This window comes from Puntigrus tetrazona, chromosome 17 (genome assembly GCF_018831695.1).
Source record: "Puntigrus tetrazona isolate hp1 chromosome 17, ASM1883169v1, whole genome shotgun sequence".
Taxonomy (NCBI): Eukaryota; Metazoa; Chordata; class Actinopteri; order Cypriniformes; family Cyprinidae; genus Puntigrus; species Puntigrus tetrazona.
Window position 1 is genome coordinate 6,380,165 of NC_056715.1, and position 16,504 is coordinate 6,396,668.

The 16,504-nt window shown below is 36.6% G+C and overlaps 2 protein-coding genes across 2 annotated transcripts; both read left to right on the top strand.

Annotated features, from left to right (window-relative positions):
• The first annotated feature begins 1,558 nt into the window (after window positions 1-1,558).
• Window positions 1,559-9,074, top strand: kif11 (kinesin family member 11). The gene is made up of 23 exons (XM_043263875.1): window positions 1,559-1,692; window positions 1,913-2,039; window positions 2,467-2,599; window positions 2,697-2,794; window positions 2,950-3,028; window positions 3,317-3,502; window positions 3,604-3,728; window positions 3,837-3,927; window positions 4,015-4,257; window positions 4,349-4,444; window positions 4,557-4,645; window positions 4,882-4,969; window positions 5,085-5,273; window positions 5,348-5,555; window positions 5,681-5,853; window positions 6,022-6,147; window positions 6,234-6,392; window positions 6,706-6,845; window positions 6,917-7,196; window positions 7,523-7,745; window positions 7,859-8,025; window positions 8,153-8,263; window positions 8,523-9,074. Exons 2-23 carry the CDS (start codon window positions 1,966-1,968, stop codon window positions 8,631-8,633), a joined length of 3,189 nt encoding a protein of 1,062 aa, XP_043119810.1. The 5' UTR covers window positions 1,559-1,692; window positions 1,913-1,965; the 3' UTR covers window positions 8,634-9,074.
• A 599-nt stretch (window positions 9,075-9,673) lies between these two features.
• slc22a15 (solute carrier family 22 member 15) lies at window positions 9,674-16,214 on the top strand. The gene is given in 13 exon segments (XM_043262309.1): window positions 9,674-9,874; window positions 10,672-10,815; window positions 11,005-11,137; window positions 11,453-11,617; window positions 11,700-11,829; window positions 12,831-12,921; window positions 12,924-13,051; window positions 13,179-13,319; window positions 13,410-13,492; window positions 14,220-14,328; window positions 14,566-14,638; window positions 14,772-14,930; window positions 15,362-16,214. Coding segments are annotated over 13 exon segments (1,497 nt in total). The 5' UTR covers window positions 9,674-9,790; the 3' UTR covers window positions 15,419-16,214.
• The last annotated feature ends 290 nt before the right edge of the window (window positions 16,215-16,504 follow it).

A 16,504-nucleotide genomic window follows, 5' to 3' on the forward strand; every position in this document is an offset into this window, starting at 1 on the left:
CCGTTCTTTGACAGAAATGGCACTTTTGGCACCATAAACCTTTGGGAAAAGGAAGCGCATTTCCTACATTCATATAGAGGATCTTAAATTAGGAAATTAAAAATAAATAAAATATATAAATATGTAAAGTAAAAAGATAGACCTATAAATAAATGTAATAATAAGAAATAAGCAATCTAATTAATATATAATTTTTATATATAAAAATGAACATTTTTCATTATATTTCATTATATTTAATGATACATTTATTTTGTATCAATTTCCCTTGATTTCTTATTTCCTAGTTACTTTTTCATATGTTTTTATTATTTTAGGTTTGTTTTTATTTATTCTCCCCACTTATTTTTACATTTATTTACACTCCCACTAATGTTTAATTGCCTGCTGACATTTTACCTTTTATTTGATATACAATAATAAGAAAAATGTAATTGGTGACATTCTTGATAAAGTCCGAGACAATTCGACAACAGTGTTTGCATTCAAAGCACATCTCAATTATTTTAAACTAATCAAATAATATTTTAATATTACATTTTTAGTCAGAGGTTTTAATTTTCCTTTTTTTTCTTTGCACGTCACATCACACCCCGAGCCATGACACTGTTTGTCTTAAAATATGGACAAGTACACTAACTTTTGTCACAACAGTGAGACATTTGTAATTTAAGTCATTCAGTTTCAACATAAACACTGAATAGTTTATGAACATATTATATAAAGAATGACAGAAAGATATGTGGTGATTATGAATACATTTACAAAGGGCATTTTTGAAAAAAAAAAGGGATGTTACCTTAAAAATAAGCTTGGTGTGAATAAGTGACAGAGTGACAATCACATAAGACACATATGTAATTTGTATTTCAACTATTTCTATTATGATTTGCTCTGCAGTCCAAATACTTTTATAAAACACCTAAAATTTCTACGTGTCTAGAACACAAGTGTGTCATGGTTTCTTACTACCATCTAGTGGTAATTTTAGGAACTAGTGTCGAAAAGGCGGCGTCGACAAACATGTCCGAGGCGTTTATTTGAATCTCGAACACAGTTCCTTCTTTATCGTAATGAATGAAGTTCGAATAGAATTTTAGAGCATATTAAAATGTGATATGAAGAGAGAGACCCCACACGTAATTGTTTTCTGCAATGGAGAACACCGCATTTTAAAGCAATCATAATAAACGTAATACAAACACACTCTGTAAAAAAACATTAACTATAAATATAAAGTGTTTATGCCTTGTTGAGATAAAATATGAAATGTCAATTCTTTATTGTATTAGTTTCATTCACGCCTTATAATTTGCATTTTAAAATGTTACGCCAGATTTAATGAAAACAAGCACTGTTAATAGCTTTCGATGAATTAAACACAAATTAATTCATGAATTCAATCTCGCTCTCGTTGTCCAGTACAGTTTTAAAACACTGCACTTTCCCGAGATGCATTCGTTCCAGCTCGCCTGCTTTAGACCAATGAGAAGCGTGGCGAAAAATTCCTCTTCTCTGATTGGCTTAAAGCTGCAGATGCGCAATTTTCAAAGTCAGCAACTGCAGCGCTTGAAGACTCGCAGTCAGAGTACAGCGGATAGAGTGTGTTCCGATAATCTCCGTTATTGGTGGGATTTTAGACGATTTTGGCAGCTTCTTCTTTGATCTGATTTAAAGGGGATCTGGTGAACGGTACGTGCATTTGCTAAATTTGTGTTTATTCGCTTGGTTTTGTTATTTATTTTGGTTAAGCGCCATTTACGCTAGGCACTGTTATTGGAATGTGTCTGCGAGTGTTTGCAGTATATTTGCGTAAAGTTATGTTATTTGTTTTTTTTAATGGATCGGTATTTATGTAAGTGATTTCCGGTGTGACTTATATTTGCCTTTTAAAACTTAATTTTGTTAAAAGGTTACGTTTAAAGGGCATTTTCAGAGTTGGAGCACGGAAGACGCTCCTTCAACATGGCTTCATCACAGTTACCAGCAGTTAAAAAAGATGAAAAAGGCAGGAATATACAAGTGGTTGTACGATGCAGGTAAATGTATAGTTTTTATTTGAAGTAGTCATTTGTATTTTTTTTTTTTTGTAAGTTATTGTGAGAATGCATTTAGAACATGTTTTGTGTGTTGTACTGTAAACTGTTAATGAGTAACATAACGTTATGGTTTTTATACTCTTAGTTTAAAACACACTTTATTTATGAAAATGTACTCCGCAAACAGAAATGGGCTATAATTAATTTTTTTTTTTATATTTTGCTGATGCCAAGGGTTTTGTAATGTGACAGCTTGCCCCACACATGACATTATTTTTTATTTACTTATTTTTTTAAGTCGAAAATGTTTTTATTAATCAAATTTCAAGTGTAATGTTAGCTCTGGCTGCTTTACCTGTTCTTTTCTAAATCTATTAGACTGAAATAAATGTTTATGCCGTTCTCTTATCTGATGTGCGATTCACAGACCCTTCAACACAGTGGAGCGTAAATCTGCCTCTCACACAGTTGTCGAATGTGACCAAAACCGTAAAGAGGTGATGGTCCGTACCGGAGGCGCCACTGACAAAGCAGCAAGAAAAACATACACTTTTGACATGGTGAGTGTTTGGCTCGTTTTCCACCCACATTAATGTCATTTTAATTGTTGCTTGTGTAGTAATGCTCATTAAATTTATCTTGTTTCAATTGGTATAGGTTTTTGGTCCTTCTGCCAAACAAATTGACGTTTATAGGAGTGTGGTTTGCCCCATATTAGATGAAGTTATTATGGGCTATAACTGTACTGTCTTTGCGTGAGTATTTGTATTTTAAATGTCAAATTTAGATTTTAATAACATTTTTGCCATAGTAAAATGGCCCAAAAAACTGGCATGGTATTAAAAAACTAAACCAAATGACCAATGTAACCGATGTATTTACATAATGGGTTATTTATTTTTGGTTTAAGATATGGACAAACTGGAACCGGGAAAACATTCACAATGGAGGGTGAAAGATCACCCAATGAGGAGTTTACTTGGGAAGAGGTATTATTTGAGTTGTTTTTTTTTTTTTTTAAATGCCTCTAATGTTAATGTTTTCTGCACCAGTAACAATTTTAATTCCTCATTTTGACTCTCTCTGAATAAACTGCTCGTATTTGCAACTTTACCTTTTTAAAGTAATAGTAATGTCATGCTCTTGCATATGAAATGACTGCTTTCTTATTGAGGCGTTGCTATTGGACCAAAGTATAAGCCTTTATTTGCATGTTATTGGCTCAGGGACTGATCAGGGTTTTTCTCCCCTTATTTCATTCGTGGTTTCTCTCACAGGACCCTTTGGCTGGAATCATTCCCAGAACTCTTCATCAGATCTTTGAGAAACTGTCCAATAATGGCACAGAGTTCTCAGTGAAGGTTTCTCTGTTGGAAATATACAATGAGGAACTGTTTGACCTTCTCAGCCCTGCTCCAGATGTCACTGAGAGACTACAACTGTTTGATGATCCCAGAAATAAAGTATGCTTTTTTTTTTTTTTTTGTTTCAGTAAAAACCTAATTGTCTTTGAAAGATCGCATGTATTTGTTTGTTAAATCAAGACATTCTGTATGTCTGTCAGAGGGGTGTTACCATTAAAGGTCTGGAGGAGATCACTGTACACAATAAGAACGAGGTGTATCAGATCCTGGAGAGAGGAGCTGCTAAGAGAAAAACAGCCTCTACGCTCATGAACGCTTATTCCAGGTAACAATTGAAATTCATGCTTCCCAATTGCAATGGACAAGACCAAATGTTTGCCTTTGTGGTGTTTTGTTCACGGTTTGTAACTTCTCTCTCCTCCTTTTTCACCAGTCGATCTCATTCAGTGTTCTCTGTGACTATTCACATGAAAGAGATCACACTGGATGGAGAAGAGCTGGTTAAGATCGGAAAACTAAACTTGGTGAGTTTACTTTCTTCAGATAGTGTTTTAATCTATAACTGAGGTTCGAGAATAGTTTAACGCTGACGTGTGTTTTGATCCGCTTAGGTGGATCTTGCAGGTAGCGAGAATATTGGGCGATCTGGTGCCGTAGACAAGCGTGCACGTGAAGCTGGCAACATAAACCAGTCTCTGCTGACTCTGGGTCGTGTAATAAAGGCTCTTGTGGAGAGAGGGCCTCACGTGCCCTACAGAGAGTCCAAACTCACTCGTATTCTGCAAGATTCACTGGGAGGACGCACCAAGACCTCCATTATTGCCACTGTGTCTCCTGCTTCCATTAATCTGGAGGTATGACTTGTACTGTTAGACTTTTTTTTTTTTTTTTTTTTTTTTTTTCCTCTTTGTTTTTAGGAGTATTGACATTATAATTTAATTGTAGGAAACTCTGAGCACTCTGGACTACGCTAACAGGGCCAAGAGTATCATGAATAAGCCAGAGGTCAACCAAAAACTCACCAAGAGAACTCTGATCAAGGCAAGATTCTTTTGATTGAACACTTGTGTTTTCATAAAGTTTCCTGAACTATATTCCCATTTTCTTGTTTATGCGGCAGTAATCAACCATGTATTTAAAATAATTGTTGTAGGAATACACAGAGGAGATTGAGCGACTGAAAAGAGATTTGGCTGCAACCCGTGACAAACATGGAGTGTACCTCTCTGTTGATAACTATGAGTGAGTTCTGCATTTTATTTATTTTTTATTCAAGGCTGTATTTATTTGACCATATTTTTAAATATGATCAGAATTTAAACTGGAATTTTAGTACATCTTTAAAATTTAGTTCAATTCTCATTATATAGTCAATCTTTATAAAACTTTTTTTTTTTTTTTTTTTTTTTTTTTTTTTTTCTTGAACACACTTATTTGTAGCTTGATTTGGAAGTGAACATTCAGTATTCTGTTTGCAGGAATATGAACGGTAAACTGATGTCTCAGGAAGAGCAGATTACGGAGTACACAGAGCGGATTGCTGCTATGGAGGAGGAGCTCAAAAAGGTGAGCATCTTTTAAATCCATTCTACTTCTGCTTTTCTGTGTACAAGCCCTACCAACTTCCACTTTTGAGTGCGTGTTACGTTGTAGCTGATTAAGTTTGTTCTTTTGTCTGCAGGTTATGGACTTGTTCACAGATAGTAAGCAGAAACTGGACCAGTGCACTGAGGACCTGCAGGACAAGAACCAGAGACTGGAGGAGGCTCACAAGGACCTAACAGAGACCAGGCACCGACTCACTCAAGAGGAGTACATCACTTCGCAGCTCCAAACCAACGAGTGTCAACTATACAACACTGCTGACCAGGTCTGTAATGTGTAGCTTGGTGACGCAATGGTTGGATAGTATGCAAAAATGTTAACTTGATCTCTTTCATCCAGCTGTTGAACACTGCTGAGGTCAGCACACAGGATGTCAATGGTCTTCACGCTAAGCTGCAGAGGAAGAGGGAAGTGGAGCTTCATAACGGGGAGGTCCAGCAGAGCTTTGCCCAGCGCATAGAGAATTGCTACAACAGCATGCAGACCTCATTACAGGAGCAGAGCCACAAGCATGCTGCTATGATTGACTATTACCGCTCTTCTGTGGGTAAGATGTGTTACTTGGCTCCAATCTCAAAATATAATATGCTCTCTTTTGAGGGGTTTAAAATCACCAGCAAAAAAAGTATCTTCAGGAAACAGTCAAGTTAATGTCTGTTTATGTCTCTGTAGGTGAACTGCTGAATACAAATGGAACGGTGTTTAAAGAGACGTTAGGTGCTGTCTGTGACTCTTACAGCAGTATTAAAGGGGCTGTGGGAGAAGGTGTGGAGCGGTGCAAGGAAAAAGTGTTGCATCAAAAGAAACTCTCTCAGGAGGCTCAAAATAGCATGCTGGAAATACTGGTAAGGACTCCATAATGTTTCAAATTGTAAACCAATGTTTGACAAACTGTAGATGCTCGATGTATGACTTTCTTCATTGAGATGATAAACAATTTTGAGTTCTATTTAAAAATGTCCTAGCTCTTCCAGGTTTCATAATTGCAGTTGATGGGTTTTTTATTTCCCTAGGATGAACACAGACAGCATTTAGAGGAGGTTTTGGTTGCCCAGGCGGTGCCAGGTATCAGATCCGTCATGGCCATGAATGACAATCTGAAGCAAAACCTTCACAGATACAACTCTTTGGCTGAGCAGGTACATTTCAGAAGAATTTACGTGTTCTTATGCCAGTTTAAATATTTTGAGACTTGTAATTTGGCAAATTAAAATGTCTCCTACAGATGCAGGGTCTGAAAGCAGAGATGATGTCGTTTTTTGACTCTTATGTTGAATCGTTGGCTAGTATGCGAGAGTGTGCTGTGCAGGGCTTCAACACTCTGCGTGCCGAGCACGACAAGCTCAAGCAGCAGATCAGCCAAGCTGGAAACAACCATCAGGCGGTAAGTCTTCTCCCACTGACAGTTTCTTGAGGAGGAGGTCTGCGTTTAAACTAAGTGATCACCTTTTATTCTAAACTTATTGACTCAGATGTTCACAAGCTTTGTGGGTGCTGTAAATGTCACCTCTTGGCCACAGGAAGGCTGTTCCTGTACAAGTTGAAGTGCTCAGCAGGGGTGTTTTTAAAATGGTTTACAAGCAGTCACTTTCTGAATTTGACCAAGAAAAACACTTAAGTTGAGAACTAGAAGGAACCTTTTGAAATGAAAATATTAGGTCGCATTACTTGCCTAAATCTCTTGTTCCTTTCTACAGCGAGTGGCCGATCTGGTTCAGTGTTTGCAGAACCAAATGAATCTCTTGGCAATGGATACTCAGACTGAGTTTGAGGGTCTTGCACAGGCATCATCTGCCCAGATTGTTCCGCTAGAAATGCTTCAGAGCTCCATACAGAGGTAAAAAGGCATTTACAAATATAACTTCAAGTCTTTTATAACAAAACCCTAACAAATCTCCTTTATTGTAGTAAATGCACTACATCTGAGGAGCACATTGTGTCTGTCCGCACTCGGCTGGGTTCCTCTGTGGATGGAGTTATAACGGAGATGAATGAAGTGACTGAAGAAGGAGAGAGGACCCTGGAGGAATGTGCTGGTTACTGCAGACACCTACAGACATCAGTGGACTCCTTGGCTGAGTCGGGGCTTAAGTGGTGCCATGAAGCCAAAGACACAACTGAAAATAAAGCCAAGGAACAGCTCAAACTCATCAGGGAGACGGACACAGCTGTGCAAGACCTGCTTAAGGTTAGTTTGAGCCATACAATGCCTACATCTGCAGTCTCTGTATTAGACCACTGATTTATTTGCATTAAATGTTTCCTGTGGGTGTGATGCTACTGGTCTAATTGGATTCAATGATCTATTCTAAAAGTCCTGTCGCCAGACCCGGAGACTGGCTGCAAAAAAGGGTCCCTTTTAAGGGCACTTAGTTTTGTCAGACTTGGGACAGTCTTGATTTGCTTCCTGTCATGTATCCACCACTGCCCTTTGTGTCTGAACCTGAGATAGTTAGAATAGAATGTGACTTTCTTGTCTATGCTAAATCTTCTACTCTAATGTTTTCCATTCAGTCTGTAGAAGAAAAGGGTGAGAAAGCCGTTAAGGACTGCGAAGCTCGTTTGAATCACATGCAGCAGGAAGTAGAAGGAATCTTAAGTCGTGTGGAATTGCAGACTGGCAAAGATGATGCTACCTTGCAGGAGCACAAAGAGATGCTCTCTTCCATCAACACTCAGGCACTGGACACAGTACACAGCTTCATAAGCTTAGAACTGCGGCAAGATTTACCAACAGGTATGAGAGAAGCTGTGTGGGAGATATGGTGTTATGTGTATATAGATGTGGCTCAAGTGCAAGTAATCTGTCCATGTGTACTGCGCGCTGATGTTACGTGCAAATCTTTGCAGGAACAACCCCTCAGCGTAAAGAGTATGTCTATCCACGTATGCTGAACAAGCTGAGGAGTCGAGAGGAGCTGGAAGATGAGTTCAGAGCTCAGCAGGAGCAGCTTCAGTCTGCACTGAACCAGTGTGAGACCGTCATAGAGGCGGAAGAGGAGAAAGCTCTCGACCAGGTATTACAGTCATAAGTTTTTGATCATCCATATTCTAGAGGTAGTCGGTGGAAACTGTCTGCTTTTAAAATGTATTAAGATGTAAGTGCTCTTGTTTGGACTGTTGTAACCTCTGTTATGTTTTTAGGACTCGCTGGAGGATGAAGTCAGTGTTTCTAGTGATGGAAATGTCACTGAACAGTCGTGCTCTGATGAGAACCTGATGTGTTATGAAAATGGACGGGTTCCTTTTTTCAAGGTGAGACATTTTGGACCCATTTAATGTCATGCACAGATTAAGGTGACACACGCCTCGCACAAGTCACTTGAATCAAGCTTTCTGTTGATAAACAAAAAAAAGACATCAAATCTGTTGGAAAATGTTTTCCTAATTGCATGGATTACTATTAAAATGACTAAAATTTGTCTATGAAAAATCTGAACTGTGACTGCATGTCAAAATATTTTTATTTTTTTAACAATACTTTTTTTTTTTTTTTTTTTTTTTGTCTGAGCAGAAGAAAAGCAAGAAGGAAAACTGCAATAAGTCACTGAACCGTTCGAAGGTGGAGAATGAAAACTCATCTACTCCACCACGTTCTAAACTACCACTCAGGTGTCAAAATTAACATGTTTTTGTTTTTTTTCATGTATGTCTTAAAGAGCATTGTTTTAACCGTCTGTGTGTCTTTTTAAATATGATTTGTGTATGTATTTAGCTTTCAACTGTTTCTCACAGTTCAATAATAAAGTTTTAACTTCAGGGTGATTTTCTTTGTTACATTTTTCTGTTAGTTTCACTAGTTCTTTATGTTGTTTGTGGTTTGTTTTTGTTAAACATTTGAGTGTTTAATTAAAAGCTAAAAGAAAATGATCCACTCCATATGTGAACCAATAAAAATATTTTTTAAAGTATTGTTTGGTTTTAAAATGTTTATCTTTTCTTTCTATTGCATTTCATTTGACTAGCATTGGTGCTCTTTGTAGATGATGTTTGTTTTCGTTTAAGAGACTTATAAGAAAATCATGTCTGCTGGATTGCTGCATTTAATAAAGAATTGAAAAAGTAAGAATTGTTAATTTTTATTTTAGCCAACTTTACTGTTTGACATTCAATTAAAAAAATTTTTTTTAAATAAATCTGAGAAACAATGTTAAATCCAATTGATTTTCATTATATTTAAAATTGCTTAACTCATTTAGTAGACGCTAAAACGAAACTAATAAATAATATTTTAAATGTTTTAGTCTTTACATTTACGGTTTTTGAATGTTGATTCTTGTTCCTGAATTTATGCACACATGAGCTTTTCATATTTTTATTTGCACTAAAACAGGCTTGTCTGAGCTTAAATCTTAATTTGTATTTTGTTTCTCCGAATATGTATAATTTACCTGAAACTTTCTACTGGTACTGTTTGGATAATAATTTACTTCTAAATAATAATAATAGATTTGAAAGTACAAAGAATAAGAACACTTTTTAGTCCCTTAATTTTTGGTATAAATAAGTAAAATTAAAAACAATAAACGGTCAATAAAATCTCGTTTCAGTTTCGTTCTCCATTAAGCGTTAATTTCCGACGACCAATCAGAACGGCCGTCTGTACCACGTGTTAGAATAACTCCAACTCCTCCAATCAGAACTGCTCTGTACCACGTGGTTTGATTCCACGTCTGCGAAGGGAAGCCAGATTACAGCGGAGTATCTGAAACCTCAGTTGTTCTCAAAGCCATTATTAAAATGTAAATATACACACATGCAGTCGGATGCTTTGACCCTGGAATGGATTTAGAGGAGGCTTACCAGGTGGTTGGAGAGTTCGGTAGGCACCAGAAGCGGATGGTCACCATCCTGGTTCTCCTACAGGTAACAGATGATAGATACAAATTCATAAATACTGGACAGACATGTGTTTGTGTGGTTAAATTCCTTTACATTTATGACCACACAAGCCAGCAAGCTATGCAAAATTTCTATTTGATGAATCAAACCTTTGAACCCATTGCATATTTGCATACTATCTTCAGGCGAGGGGATGTCTGTGCTTGAATTCGACCTAGTTTCAGTGAATCATTTACTTGAACGTTTTTGTTTATTATGTCATTAGTTTAAGACCCCGTTACCTGTGTCACCAAACTATGGTGTTAGGTTGTTGGTTCTTAAAAATGAAAATGCTTGTATATCAATAGTATTTTGCATTCATTTCCAGTTGTAGGAAGTAGTAAAATAAGGATAATATGTAAAAATAGCAAAAAAAAAAAAATTCTTAACAATTTGCGTGAAATAGTTTGTTTTTGGAACCATCCATATTTAACACAAATAAAGTAAGATTTAAAAAAAAAAAAAAAAAGTCTAATGTTGTATGTCTTTTATTAGAATAGGGAAATAATGTTATAAACGATTTCGTGTTTGAGAAAGGGATACAATTAACGTTAATTAATTAACTTTTTCTGCTGCCCTGGTAGATGTGATTAATTTCCTTTAAATATGCGCTTTGTAATTCAGTTTTTCTTTCAATATATTTGAAATATCCTACATCGGTTATGGAAAGGAGATAAAGTGATCGTCTCCGTATCAGAGTTTTTGTTTTGAGACTGGATATTGTTCATTTACCAGATCATCAAAAAGCTCACTCACCTGAAATATGTGTCTTATTTTTACAGATTTACATGGCATGTCAGTCCATGCTCATCATTTTAGTGGGTGCTGTGCCAGAATATCACATAGAACCCGTTACTGGAGATCCGGATGATGATATAACACAAAGTGTGAAATTCACAGAGGACGTCAGCTCAATCGTGACCGAGGTAAGAGACCGCTTTAAACTAATTTGTCTTAAATTTAGCTCACCCTTTCAAATACAAATGACACCTATACTTGATATCAAATAAGAAAGAACTGTCTATTAATATTTATGTTTGGTCTGTACAGCAGGCATATGCCAAAATTAGAACTGTTTGATATATTTTATACGGGACTGGTCTTTTTTTATGCAGTGGTACCTGATTAAGCACGAAGCCTACAAAGTAAACCTGGCTGGGTCTCTGTTCTTTGCGGGTGTGCTGATTGGAAATGTCCTATTTGGACCGCTCTCTGATAAGATTGGCAGGAAGCCGGTTTTCCTAACTGGTAAGCTGTATTTCTAATAATATATTTACAAAACCCTGATTCTGCGTTATGGCTAAACGTTTGATTGTCGATAATGTCAGCCTTATTGTAAGTGTTCATTTTAAGTGACGTAGGGCTGAAATTGGAGCGATTACGTCATTGTGATATTTGCATAGTGCGTCGTGATGGGTCTTTACTTTTTTTGCATCTGTTTATAACTGTTTTACATGTGATTTTCGTGCACAACCAACTGAAAACCAAAAGCAAAGACACAACCAAGCATAAAACCTTCCTAAAACAGTTGGGGTGACCTCTGGTGAAACCGTTCTCTCTCAGGTCTGTTTTTTGAGGTCTTGTTCGGGTACGGAACAGCATTAGCACCTAGCTATGAGGTGTTTGCTGTGTCTCGGCTGCTGGTGGGATTGATGAACGGAGGAATGGCGCTGGTCTGTTTCGTTCTTACTCAGGAATACGTGGGGAAGTCCTACTGGGCTATGACAGGTACACATGAACTGAGATGGAAATCGCTTTCGTTTACTTTCACAGTAGTCGTGTAAAGTTGGTGTAACTGTCTGTGTTTCAGGGACCTTGACTAATATGACCTTTGCAGTGGGCATCGCTCTGTTCGCTGCGTTGGGTTATTATGTTCAGCCGTGGCGGAACCTAGCAACAGCGGCCAACTGTCCCGGACTTTTGCTCTTCATGCTCTGTGTGTAAGTGAGCCAGACAGCTATTAAAGGGTCACTCCCCTTCAAAACCGAACATTTGTTATTAATCACTTTCTCCGGTGGTTTTCGAAACCCATAAAAGTTGAATTCGTCCTCGCACACAACTTAAGATGTAGGACACTTCAAGCATTCGTAAAAATTTCGTCTTTAACAGAACACACAAAAAATATTCTAAACTTAGTTTTTGTTCAAGGAAGTGCAAAAAAAAGTTTGTGGTTGTTAATCATTTTAAACGTTTGGAATGGAAATGTTATGTTTTCCTATGTGCAATATAATAAAATATTTATTCCTATGGTAGTGAAACAGAATTTTTAATTACTCCGGTCTTCAGTGTCACAAATAATTAAAAAAACCTTTTATACACTGATTGGTGCACAATTAAATACATATTATTATCAGTGTTGAAAACGGCTGTGCTGCTTAATATTAAGTATTTATTTTTGTTTATATATATGTTAACCTGGATCACAAAACCAGTCATAATTAGCACTGGTACATTTGTAGCAATAGCCAAAATACGTTGTATGGGTCAAAAAGATACTTTTTCTTTTATGCCAAAAATCATTAGGATATTAAGATCATGTTCCATGAAGATATTTTGTTAATTTTCTACTGTAAATATATCAAAGCTTTTATTTTGTTTAGTAATATGTATTGCCAAAGACTTAATTTGGATAGCTTTTAAAGGTGGTTTTCTCAATATTTATTTTTTTCATTTAGTTCTGCATTCCAGATTTTAAATAGTATCTCAGCCAAATATTGTCCTGTTCTAAAAAAATCATGCATCAATGGAAAGCTTATGTGGTTCAAATTGTATAAATCTCAATTTAACAAAATTGACCCTTATTACTGATTATGTGGTCCAAGGTGTCTCTCTCACATACACACACACACACACACACACACAGTCTTATCTAAAAATCTCATAATGTCTCTTGAACATGAGAAATGAGAATATGTCTGCTTAATTTCCACGTCTGTGACAGGACTTTGCCAGAATCTCCGCGCTGGCTTTATTCTCGGGGTCAGACAGAGAAGGCTGAAGACATCCTGAAAGATTTTGCTGTGAGGAACGGGAAAGGCAGAATTCCAGTAAAGCTCCGCGGACCGTCAGCAGCAACGCTCCGGATGCGTCCAGTCCTGGGGTTTTGCAGCTGGTCAAACATCCCATACTGCGCTGGAGAACTGTGGTGCTCATGTATGTGTGGTGAGTCTTTTATAGGAGTCTGTCATATTTTCCAAAAACTACATCTTGATTTCCCTCTTACGGCATTATGCAAAGTTCTGTGCGTTATAATGCACTCATTGCGTTTGCGTATTTGTATGTCATGCAGGTATGCGTGTAGTCTTGTGTATTACGGGTTGACCCTCAGTGCCAGTGAAGATAAAGGTAATCGTTACCTTAGTGTTGCCATGTATGGTCTGGTGGAACTCCCTGCATACCCTCTCTGCATGTACTTCATTAACAAGCAGTGGTAAATGCACTTGCACGATCACATTCACATGCTGTAGTATCAGACTGTCATCTCACATTATTAGCTTAGTGTTTGTTTATTTGCTTTTAGGGCAGGCCGGAGGAAGTCTATGGCCAATTTTCTTGCATTTGCAGGCGTATCCTGTCTGCTCACAATGTTCGTACCTGTATCAGGTGATCATCTTTCTAAATAAATTGTCAGTTGTTTTTTGTTTTTTTTTGTTATTTATGCAATAAATTATATCAGGAATGATTTGCAGACCACGCACACAATCACACAACTGGTCATAAGTGAAATAATTAACATTTAAAAATGCTTTTGAAATTAGTGTCTTATGCTGCATGTATTTAAATAGTTAAGAACAATAAAATACAGTAATATGCTAAAAAATATTATTACAATTTTCAGCAGCCATAACTGCGGTCTTTAATGTCAGATGATCCTTCAGAAATAATTATAATACACTGTTTTGGTGCTCAATTATTATATAAATCGACGTAAATCATTAGTATTAATAACCATGACACGTATGTTTTAAGATTATTTGATACAAAACAGTTTTTACTGTCACTTTTGTGACATTGCTAAAACAAAACTATATATATATATATATATATATATATATATATATATATATATATATATATATATATATATATATATATATATATGCATGCATGTATGTATGTATGTATATGTATGTGTGTGTTTACTTAGAATGGTAGTGTATCAAGGTTTCCTCAAAAATAGCACTACTGTAGCACTACTGTTATCAACATAAAAAATGTAAAAAAACATTGAAAATATAAAACCTTTTGACTAGTAGTGCTAATATTCTCTGTAAGCATACATCATGCATTTTTTAAAATTTGTCTAATGCCAGTTGTTTGCTTTCCTCAGGGTCCTTATTAAGTGCCACATCACTGGCTTTAGTTGGAAAACTGATGGTCAGTGCTGCATTTAATATTGTGTATGTGTACACATCAGAGCTCTACCCAACCGTGATCAGGTACGGACAGTGCTTTTGCTGCAGATGCGATGTGGCACATTTTTGTGCTTTGAGCTCTTTCGCGATTGTAATTTTAAGTAAACATTTTTATTAAAGGTGTATGTTCTTGCAGAGTAAGTCCCTGTTCTTTAGCAAACAGCGCCCTCTAGCGTATGCTTGTTATATGAAACAACGTGCAAGACAAAAGTCTCTCACTACATGTGCTGGGTGAATTGTGTGTGTTTATGTGTGTGTTAGGAATGCAGGCCTGGGTGTGTGTTCCATGTCCTGTAGAGTTGGGGGAATTCTGGCACCGTTCGTGCCGAGTATGGTAAGTAGCTGGAATCATATTCTGAGATTTCAATTCATAATATATAATGTAAGATTAATATATGCATTCATAGACGTTGTTAAAATAATGTGGAAAAAATGCTATAAAATGAATTTGTTAACTAATTGTTCAGAAATCACTGCACACCTCCATGCCATTTATGGTGTTCTGTTTGAGTGGGATTTCGGCGGGCTGCCTGGGGCTTCTACTGCCGGAGACACTTAATAAACCTGCTGCTGAAACGCTTGACGAACTTTCCAGCCCCACTTACCAGCGAATCTTACAGCCGCAGGTAAATACGATCATGACACAATTGTAATTTCATTAGATTATTAAACTAATTACATAACTCCCTGGAACACTTACTTCTGGTTGGTTGATGACTGCTTTTTGCCGCCAAATATTTTTGTATAGTTTCACGTCTCTTACATAACAGTCTTCTTAACACCTAATGTTATGCTTTTGGCCAAAGTGATTTATATTGAATACATATTTCACGCATGCTACCACTCCGCTGTTTGCGATACAGGAATAATTATTGAATACATTTATAATACAATTTTAAATTAAAAATGTTAATTCTAAGGAAAAACTGCCATATAAATAAGTTCAGCTGAAGTCAATGTTTCATGTGTCATTAGTTTTTTTTTGGTTTGTTATTATTGCCGTACAAGAATCCCAGCGAGACCTTTTCTTCATAATGGGTTGTTGTGTGTTTTATAGGTTCACCTTTTGGAAGAAAAGCATTTAATTGACCACAGTGGGGCTGATAGCGACTGAGACAAAGACCTTGAAAACATTTTATTACGCCTGTTTACATACATTCCTTGACCATAGTCAGAATGTTGTGAGATACACTGACTCACTGAAAGACAAATGGTGCCTTCCAGAAGAAATGTCCGCTCAAAGGATTAATTCAACAGATTTCACTGTCTGGATTCGTTTAGGGAAAAGGGACCAGATTCTCATTTGTTAACTCTTTTCTTAATGTCTGACAATTGACAGCTAATTTCATTTGTTGTGTTTACTGCAATTTACAAAAAACAAATGCTTTTTTTCGTTGTTGTTGTTGTTGTTGAGCTGTGAAATTGCATTCACCAGAGTGTACATATTAGCATTCAGTTACTATTCAATAATGGCTGCTGATTTCAGTGATACTGAATCTTAGTTTTAAAGAAATGGTTCACTCAAAAATTAAAAATGTTCATTTATTTACTATTTTAAATCTCTACTGACAATTTTTTATCTATCATACTCATACTGGTATTTTTTTCTGTCAGTGGACACTAGATGTTAGATTCATACTTTTTTGGCCTTTTTTTTACCAACATACTGGTTTGGATCGACATAGTGTGAATAATAGCACAATTTTAATTTTGGGGTGAACTGTTATTTTAAGAAACCATTTTTATTTTTTTTTTTACCATTATTGATTGTTATTTTTCTCCAAATGGAGAAGTGAAGTGTTAAACACACATATATATTTGTGTATATTTCTGTACAGTGCTAAACATGCGTCGGTCTTTATCTTGAGAGTTAAGGGAGAAGCTTTGAAATAAATGCCTCATGTATATTGCGTGTGAATGTTTATGTCCGTTTGTCTGCAGTAGATGTCACTGTGTTGAGGCCACCTCCCCTGAACTGGAGTCACCTTTGACCCTTTGTAGTCCTCGTGCTGATGATGTCAGCGCTGACGCAGGTGAGCAGTGCTCAGGTAAACCACAGGATTCAGGAGCTGGGAGTTTCAAAGAAGCCGGCACAAAACTTTCAACCACAAACCTGTTTTTTGGTTTGTTTCCGTCTCTCTTTCCCTGCTGTAATCGCAGCCTGTGGCACTGCGTGTAGCTGACTGAACAGGTTGAGAGA

What these genes read in the sequence shown, in the direction of transcription:
- kif11 (XM_043263875.1), top strand. Translation starts at nt 1,966, where the DNA reads ATGGCTTCATCACAGTTACCAGCAGTTAAAAAAGATGAAAAAGGCAGG. An exon ending in TTGATGATCCCAGAAATAAA is followed by an intron (nt 3,503 to 3,603) that starts GTATGCTTTTTT and finishes TATGTCTGTCAG; the next exon opens with AGGGGTGTTACCATTAAAGG. An exon ending in GCGGCAAGATTTACCAACAG is followed by an intron (nt 7,746 to 7,858) that starts GTATGAGAGAAG and finishes AAATCTTTGCAG; the next exon opens with GAACAACCCCTCAGCGTAAA.